Source organism: Trematomus bernacchii, unplaced genomic scaffold, assembly GCF_902827165.1.
Source record: "Trematomus bernacchii unplaced genomic scaffold, fTreBer1.1, whole genome shotgun sequence".
NCBI lineage: Eukaryota > Metazoa > Chordata > Actinopteri > Perciformes > Nototheniidae > Trematomus > Trematomus bernacchii.
The window spans coordinates 107529-116900 of NW_022987741.1; the positions used below are offsets into that span (position 1 = coordinate 107529).

A 9372-nucleotide genomic window follows, 5' to 3' on the forward strand; every position below is an offset into this window, starting at 1 on the left:
AGAACGGTGTTTGGCCTTCTGTGCGCAGAAGCTCTTTCTGGTCCATGCGAGGCTGTGGCTAAAGTCCTACAAGGGGGAAAAGCAACCGCTGCTGGAGCACTGGAGTGCGTAAAGACCCTGAAAGGGCGCGTGCATGCCCTACGCAACGAAAAGGCCGTGGAGGAAATCCTAAATAAAACCAAAACCTCAGCAGCTGCACACGACCTCAAGATACCTGACCCAGCTGGCAGCCGGGTCAGCAAGACACCGCCCCCATGCCGCAGCACGACAGAGGCTGAAGATGTTGAACCAACAAAAGGAGTGGCATCGTGGAGGAGAGAGCTTTTCGAGGCTCTTGATCTTGTGCAGAGTGAAATCAAGCCAGGCGTGAGAAAAAGAGTGAGATCTCTCCAGCTGCCATGAAACATAGATGTCTCTGGTCTTCACATGCAAATGAGGATGCTGGGAGACCTTACGAAGGATGAGGACTTTTGCACTGTTCACCAACTGGCTGTGTGTATGTCCAGCCTGCACATGCAAACAAGAGGACTCTTCAAATACGTGGAACATCTCCTCCAGCTGCTCCATCTCCCTGGCCTCGTCAGAGAGATCCTTCTCGGCGCTCCGCCACCTGAAAACCTGGCTGAGTAACAATTACCCAGAAGAGACTCACTCACCTGGCCCGAGACTCTCACCTGGCCCGAGACTCTCACCTGGCCCGAGACTCACTCACCTGGCCTGAGTCTCACTCACCTGGCCTGAGTCTCTAACTCACCTGGCCTGAGTCTCACTCACCTGGCCTGAGACTCACTCACCTGAGTCTCACTCACCTGGCCCGAGACTCTCTCACCTGGCCCGAGTCTCACTCACCTGGCCTGAGTCTCACTCACCTGGCCTGAGACTCTCTCACCTGGCCTGAGTCTCACTCACCTGGCCTGAGACTCTCACCTGGCCTGAGACTCTCTCACCTGGCCTGAGTCTCACTCACCTGGCCTGAGACTCTCACCTGGCCCGAGACTCTCTCACCTGGCCCGAGTCTCACTCACCTGGCCTGAGTCTCACTCACCTGGCCTGAGACTCTCTCACCTGGCCTGAGTCTCACTCACCTGGCCCGAGACTCTCACCTGGCCTGATACTCTCACCTGGCCTGAGACTCACTCACCTGGCCTGAGTCTCACTCACCTGGCCTGAGTCTCACTCACCTGGCCTGAGTCTCACTCACCTGGCCTGAGACTCACTCACCTGGCCTGAGTCTCACTCACCTGGCCTGAGACTCTCTCACCTGGCCCGAGTCTCACTCACCTGGCCCGAGTCTCACTCACCTGGCCTGAGTCTCACTCACCTGGCCTGAGTCTCACTCACCTGGCCTGAGACTCTCTCACCTGGCCCGAGTCTCACTCACCTGGCCCGAGACTCTCACCTGGCCTGAGTCTCACTCACCTGGCCTGAGTCTCACTCACCTGGCCTGAGACTCTCTCACCTGGCCTGAGTCTCACTCACCTGGCCTGAGACTCTCTCACCTGGCCTGAGTCTCACTCACCTGGCCTGAGACTCTCTCACCTGGCCTTGCTGCATATACAGCAGGAGATTCTGGACTCACTGGACGTTCATGTTCTCATGAGGGAGTTTATTTCCACCACCCCTGAGCTGTGTGTGCGCGAAGAGAGTCTGTGTGTGTCTGTGTGTGTGTGTGGTGGTATGTGTGTGTGTGTGTGTGTGAGAGAGAGAGAGAGAAGTTCAGAGTCACTCGTTATTAATATTTTCGGATGGGAGCTGTGTTCACTTTAATAAAATGTATAAATATAAATACGTTCATTTTGTGCTTTTCTAGCATATCGCAGCCAAATTCACAAAAATGTAAAATATGTAAAGTCACCGTTGTAATCTGTTTAATCTGTTAACTCTGCATCTGTTATAGTTATATAATCCGGTGCACCAAACTTAAGCTAGAGGTGTGTTTATCACACAGGTGAGCCTTCAACATAAAAGCCCACTCACACAGATGTTTTATATCTTAGAGGGTTTGAGAGGAAGGTGTCGTAGAGGTTTGGGTCAAAGCATCCGCTAAATGTTCTTTAAATGGAGAGGAGTGGTCCCGTGTGTTGACCTGGGGACAGTGCAGTCATGATGTGGAATGTGACGTCTCCCTGTTCCTGAAAGTTTCAGGAACAAAGATTCTCTCTCTTTTTGTCCTGATCCATGGGAGAGCAGATAAACACGCCGTCCAATGGGAGAGCAGATAAACACGCCATCCAATGGGAGAGCAGATAAACACGCCATCCAATGGGAGAGCAGATAAACACGCCGTCCAATGGGAGAGCAGATAAACACGCCGTCCAATGGGAGAGCAGATAAACACGCCGTCCAATGGGAGAGCAGATAAACACGCCGTCCAATGGGAGAGCAGATAAACACGACTCAGGTCCAGCTGATTTATTCAAATACAGAAAAACGTTTTTATTTATTTCTCTTTTATATTGCACAAAAATAATGAGCAGAAACAAAAATGTGCCGTTAATATAAAAAAATAAGCGGGATCCAGTTCTCCCCCTAACTCACTCACACTAACTATCTTACAAACATTTACATCTGACCCCCCCACACAAATAATAACAACAACATTCAGAGGGGGGGGGGGGGCGTCTGGAGAACGTCTGGATCCCGTCCACTGTACAAAAATACTTCATTTCATAAAAAAAGACGAGGTATGTTCGGTTTCACAGATCTGGGTTCAAACTCATTCATCAAGTCCTGGTGTGTGTGTGTGTGTGTGTGTGTGTGTGTGTGTGTGTGTGTGTGTGTGTGTGTGTGTGTGTGTGTGTGTGTGTGTGTGTGTGTGTGTGTGTCAGTAGGAGAACACCAGGTCGGGGAAGTAGCTGATGAGTTCGGGGTCGCAGTAGTCCGGGAAGTCGAAGTGAGAGCCGAGGCTGCCCTCAGAGTCCTGGTCCGGATCCACCAGAGAGAGACTGAGGGTCCCGACGGGGGGCGATCCTCCCGACGGGGGCCACGGATCAGAGGAGGAGGAGGAGGAAGAGGAGGAGGCGTGGAGGCCGGCCAGCAGACTGAGAGGGAGGTCGTCCAGGTTCCTGCAAACACACAACACGGTCAGAATGTCCTCTTCCAACATGAGAGTAACATGCTAACAAAGGTATCAACTGTAGCTGTGAACATGACAGGATGTCTGATTACCTAGAAGAGCATCAGGACTGTTTGAGGCATATGATAGCTATGTGATTAACATGATGATTCAGCCTCTATGGAGATAGACATATGACAAGCATGCTCATTTCTGACGTGGAGCTAATCTGAAGTAAACATTGAATACTGCTTTCTATTCCTCCATCTTGTGACTGTGTAACTCCCTCTCTTGGATATCAGCATGTGAAGGACACTGTTCAGGAACTAGTTGATGCTCTGTATGTGATGACTACTTCCATTCTGGAGAGGATCACAGATACATGGATCCTGAGATTGAAGCTCAAGCCGGGGACGAGTCGCTATTACAAATTGTAAGTATTCAGAAAAAGTCAGAATTTAGACATTTTTGAGAAAAATTTGTTCGCAAGAAGTCTATAAACATGTATGTTCAAACTAGGGCTGTGCAATTAAATCGTATTTTAATCGCAATTACGATTTTGGCCTGCCACAATTACGAAAACAACATAATCGAAAAAAACAATTATTTTGCTTTGCACGGTTGTGACACTGCAACATATTTGATCTAATTAATTTTGGTCTCATTTATTTGTATTTATCATATTTACATATGTTTAGTAGCTTGTGGAAGTGCGCTCCAAAATATTTGTTGATCTTGTTTATTGGTATTTATTATTTTGATATTATTTATTTAAATGTTTCATTTATTTTATTTATTTTTGTATTGGTTTTTCAGTTGAATTATACGTTCAGGGTAATCAACAGTTAAAAAGATACTGTTCAAATTATTATTTGTTTTAAAGTTCAATAAATTGATTTTTTCAAAGTCAATGAATAATCGTATTTAATAATCGTGATATCAATTATTGACCCAAATAATCGTGATTATGATTTTTGCCATAATCGCACAGCCCTAATTCATATGCTGTTCTTGTCCCTATCAGGTCGTCCAGGTTACTTCAGTAAGTAACTCCTGCTTGGAGTTGCTATAGCAACTCCAACAATTGGCCTAGCAACGGCTTAGCAACCCCATTGTTTTGTTATGAAAATGTATCTATATATATATTTATACACATTCTCGAGAGATCTATCAGGGGTCGTTGTAAGTTAAAGCGCAAACTGTTACTTGGCTAATGTTATAATTCTCAGAATGTGAACACAGATCGAAAATGGAAAGATTTCTCACAAGTCAGCGTAAACGGGCGCGATCTCCAACGGAGCCGTGTGTGTGTGTGTGTGTGTGGTGATGAGGTTAAATGCCACAGCATGCCAGTTGAAATAGTGAACGATCGCTATTGTGCACGCTTAGGGTGTAATGGTATTATACACACATATTGTAGGAGCACAGAAACAGTGTTCAAATTCTGCTTTTACAAACTTATTTTGGTTGTGCTTACCTTGCCAAGTCATGTTATAAGTGTCAAAGGAATGTTTTAATGTAAATATTAATGATAATATTGTAGCGTGTCCAAGTTAATAGTTATTTCAGTTATCAGATGTGCAGTTTAGTACATTTGTAAAGTTATTTAGGCAATGTTGTTGGTGGGAGTTAGGGAGAGACCGCCCCTTCCAGGTGTGTGTGTGTAGGGAGTAGAGACGGTAGGAGTTGTGTTGGAGTGTGGGGAAAAGTCATAATGAGTGTTATACTATTGATTGGCTCTGTAAGGCGTGGCTGTGGCCGTCAGTACCATAAAATAAAGAGAACGTTTTGGACATTGAAGGCTCGTGATCTGTGATCTTGAATAGCGGTGAACGCGACAATATGAACAGGCTCGTGCTTGGCCCACTGGTATTGTTTGTTTAGAAAATTAACTAGCAACGCCGTGCTGTCATATAGCAACTGCTAAGCTACTGCAGCAAAAAAAATCCTGGCGCCGCCCATGGTTCCTGCAAACAGACTCAGTCAGATTTATTTAAATAGTATCACCGCAATAAACCGTATTTCATTTAGCCTTAAAGGTCTCCTATCACGCTAAAGTCACTTTCTGATGTCTTCTCTACGTCACCGTGCGTCCCCGGTGCGTCCCCGGTGCGTCCCCGGTGTGTGTCCCCGGTGTGTGTCCCCGGTGCGTCCCCCCGGTGTGTGTGTCCGGTGCGTCCCGTGTGCGTCCCCGGTGTGTGTCCCCGGTGTGTCCCCGGTGTGTCCCCGGTGTGTCCCCGGTGCGTCCCGTGTGTGTCCCCGGTGTGTGTCCCCGGTGCGTCCCGTGTGTGTCCCGTGTGCGTCCCCGGTGCGTGTCCCGTGTGCGTCCCCGGTGTGTCAGGAGACTCACAAAGTGTCAGGAAATAAACCCCTCTCTCTAACCCTCCGTACCCACATCTCTAAAAACGGAGGAGCAACGGAGCTGATCCAGATTCGCTGCGTCATGACCACATTACTCAAATGTGGGCGGGCTTTACACCCACGGGCCAATCAGAAACGTTGCTGTCAGAAACAATGAGACGTGTTCTGGAAGAGATATGGTCTGTGTTTACATGAGCCTTTCTGCTGAGACTCAGACGTTTCATTACATTCACCTCCTTATCAGATGTGACCGTTAGTTTGTGATGTTTCACACGTGTCTCTGGTCTGTGTTGTTAGCCTGAAGCAGTTTCAATAAACCCTATTTCATTTAGTCTTAGTTCAAGTTATTATAGTTTTCTTTAAATGTATGTGTTGTCATGCGTCTCTGTGCATCCGGACTGAGACCTGGAGCTTGTAATCCGCTCCAGGTCTCTGGGGAAGTTCAGACGTTACATCTGTAATCATTTGGAGGTTTCTCTCATTATAAGGTTTTGCACATGTTTGATATTTAACAGCTTTTCTGGGGATTTCTTTTAGACCTGCCGACTTTAAAAAGTTCCTTTAAACCTCACAGAGTTCGGGCTGATGCTCCCCAAAGACTCTGGGAATTAATCTGGAGACGCTCCTGTAGTTTCTCCAGCTTTAAAAGTCACAGTATTTTAACTTCTATCATCAGATTATTCTCTTTCAGACCAACTCAGTCTCATCATGGACTGAGAGCTCAGGACCAAACACTGAAGATAAATGTTTGCTAAATATGTCAAAATGACTAAGATATCTAACAGCTGCAGCTTAAAAGAAGGTTTTTTTAAAGCTCAAAATACCCACTTGTCTGTCTGTGGGGTTATGGGATGGATACAGGATCAAAACACGGCTACATATTTGCTAAAATGTCTACATCTGGGGAAATTCAAACAACATTTTTTATATATTTCCCATTCTGGCATTTAAATCTCACCGTTAGATCGGAGTCACGATGACACCTTTAAGATGGACTTTAAAGAACATCCATAAACATCTTATTCATCTATATATCATATTCCATGTACTTGTATTTAGACTTCTTGCGTATTTGATTATGTTGCATTGTTGGAGGAGCTCAGGTCAGAAGAATGTCATTGATATTTCTACACTGTTTCCTATGTTCATATGACAATAAAACCTTTGTATGTTGAATTCTCTTGCACTGTTTGATCCGTTTTATGTCCTATATTCATGTTGCTCTGTTGGAGGAGACTTCAGTTTTTCATTGTCACATCTACACTGTAGCTGCTGAGCACTAACCCATCTCAACACATTCTCTCGCGCTATTTGATTCAATAAGGACCGGAGAATGGAGGTTTCCTACCTGAGGTGGAGCTCCTCTTCCCCGGCGCTGGAGGAGGCCGGGCTGCTGGAGCTCTGCTGCCGGGGGACAGAGCTCTGCTGCCGGGTGATATTCTTGAAGCTGTAGAAGAGCCTCTCCTCCTCTTCTTCACTCTTTATCTCCTCTTCGTCCTCCTCATCTTCCTCCTCTTCCTCGGAGTCGGTGAACTCCCGTTTAACGAGCTTAGTGGCCGTGAAGCTGCTGGTCAGCACGTAGCGGTATCGGGGGTCCTGCTGCACCGGGACCTGACCCGGCCTCCTGGTGCTGCTGGGCTTCAACCGGGAGAACTTCTTATCTGTGGAAGTGGGTCTCACAGTGGAGGTGGGTCTCACGACAGGAGTGGGTCTCACGACGGGGGTGGGTCTCACGACGGGGGTGGGTCTCACGACGGGGGTGGGTCTCACGGCGGAGGTGGGTCTCACGGTGGAGGTTTTCTCCGGGGAAGAGGCTCCGGTACAGCCCTCGGTCCGGGCCTTCTTCCTGGGCCGGTACTTGTAGTCCGGATGTTGGGCCATGTGCTGTAGCCGGAGCCGCTCCGCCTCACGGATGAACGGGATCTTCTCCGAGTCTCTGAGCAGCTTCCAGCGCTTCCCGAGCCGCTTGGAGATCTCCGCGTTGTGCAGGTCCGGGGACTGGTCCATGATCTTCCTCCTCTCGATCTTGGACCACACCATGAAGGCGTTCATCGGCCTCTTGATGTGTCCCGTGGCGGTCTTCCAGCGGTCTGGTTTCTGCGGTGCGGAGCTGCACGCCGAGGCCGTCTGTAGCGGTGCGGAGCTGCACGGTGAGACCGTCTGTAGCGGTGCGGAGCTGCACGGTGAGGCCGCCTGCCGGGACCCGCCATACTGCGTATGTTCCACCATGTTCCCAAAGCCTCCAGCTGACGGACCCGAGTCAGTGGAGCCTCCCGCCACCTTAGTTCTGTTTCTACCTGCTTTATTTCCTCTTAAATATCCGTTAAAACGCGTTATTCCGCCGCGGCTGCGACTGCTTCTCTGTGTTCAAACTTCCAAACCGGCGTCTTATTTACCGGCTGATGGGTACCGCCCTCAGCCAATCACCGCTCTTCTTCTCCAAAACCCCTCCCGCCTCCGCATCGTCCTCAGCCAATCACCGTTGTTCTTCTCCCAACACGTTCCCGCCTCCACTGCTGTGTCAGCCAATCACAGCTCTTCTTCTCCCAAAACCTTCCCGCCTCCACTACTGTCTCAGCCAATCACAGCTCTTCTTCTCGCTCTCTGGCGTCCGGCCGTTGGATTCAATATTTATCTGATAAATCCTCACAGAGAAAGACTTCCTTATTTAACGTTTTTATTGCTGTTTATTTGTATTTAAATCACAAGATCGACCCTCTCAAAGCCTCATGATGAAGAGTGACGTTACACACTCCCTTCATGTCTTTTTTTAAAATTATTTAACTCCCATTTTTCTCTAGATTTAGGATTTCTAAGTGACATGATAAGTTTATCAAATGTAAGTTAACTACAGACACAGACACACTATACCCATAAATCAGAATCAAGTTTATTGCCAGGTACGTTTACACATACAAATAATTTGATTTTGTGTCTGGTGGTGCGAACAAAAACAGCCACAACACCAGGGCGCCATTTTAGTTGTCACCTGAAAAGTAATCAGATTAAAACATCAGACTGAGGCCGTTTCTCAATATCGAGGAGGCTTGCTTGGTAGCACATGTATGCTGGGCATTTAAACAGTGATTCGGCACCACTCGATGACGTAGTATGCTTGAAATAGTGGCTCTGGAGCAGCTTTACTCGACATTGAGAAACGGCCTGAGTTTCCCCTGAAGCTCTGGAGTGTTTGTGGCTCCTTCAGGGATTTGTGAGGAGCCTCTGACGGTCCCTCAAATAATCCAGGAATCCTTGAAGGCTTTTATTCAGGCCTTTCACCAAACTCCATTTCAGCATCATATTTCATTTTATGGGCTGTCATTCAGGTCAAACTACAAAATAACCCGGATTATGTTGATGTCATATTTAACTGACAGGGAATAAACTGACGTAATGTCTTTGTAGAGTAACATCTAGGCAACCAGGACTTAATAAATCAACATTATGAGTCCTAAACCCTGAGATGAGTCAGCATTATGAGTCCTAAACCCTGACATGAGTCAGCATTATGAGTCCTAAACCCTAAAATGAGTCAACATTATGATAAACCCTGACATGAGTCAGCATTATGAGTCCTAAACCCTGACATGAGTCAGCATTATGAGTCCTAAACCCTGATATGAGTCAGCATTATGAGTCCTAAAACCCACGTGAAGTCATGTGACCGTACTGTAGTTCCTTTATAGCCCAACATTAGCCACCTTTAGCTTAGCGGTGGTGACCTGAAGTCATGTGACCGTGCTGTAGTTCCTTTATAGCCCAACATTAGCCTCCTTTAGCTTAGCGGTGGTGACCTGAAGTCATGTGACCGTGCTGTAGTTCCTTTATAGCCCAACATTAGCCTCCTTTAGCTTAGCGGTGGTGACGTGAAGTCATGTGACCGTGCTGTAGTTCCTTTATAGCCCAACATTAGCCTCCTTTAGCTTAGCGGTGGTGACGTGAAGTCATGTGACCGT

General features: G+C 47.4%; 1 protein-coding gene across 1 annotated transcript; it reads right to left on the minus strand.

Annotated features, from left to right (window-relative positions):
- Window positions 1-2411: 2411 nt before the first annotated feature.
- On the minus strand, window positions 2412-7807 carry LOC117496382 (transcription factor Sox-11-like). The gene is made up of 2 exons (XM_034148030.1): window positions 6765-7807; window positions 2412-3065 (listed from the first exon to the last, which is right to left on the minus strand). The coding sequence occupies exons 1-2, from the start codon at window positions 7643-7645 to the stop codon at window positions 2825-2827; spliced, it is 1122 nt and encodes a 373-aa protein (XP_034003921.1). The 5' UTR covers window positions 7646-7807; the 3' UTR covers window positions 2412-2824.
- Between the last annotated feature and the right edge of the window lie 1565 nt (window positions 7808-9372).

Coding starts and splice junctions, on each gene's coding strand:
- LOC117496382 (XM_034148030.1), bottom strand. CDS start 7,645: ATGGTGGAACATACGCAGTATGGCGGGTCCCGGCAGGCGGCCTCACCG. Junction 3,066..6,764: donor GAAGAGGAGCTCCACCTCAG/GTAGGAAACCTC, acceptor GTGTGTTTGCAG/GAACCTGGACGACCTCCCTC.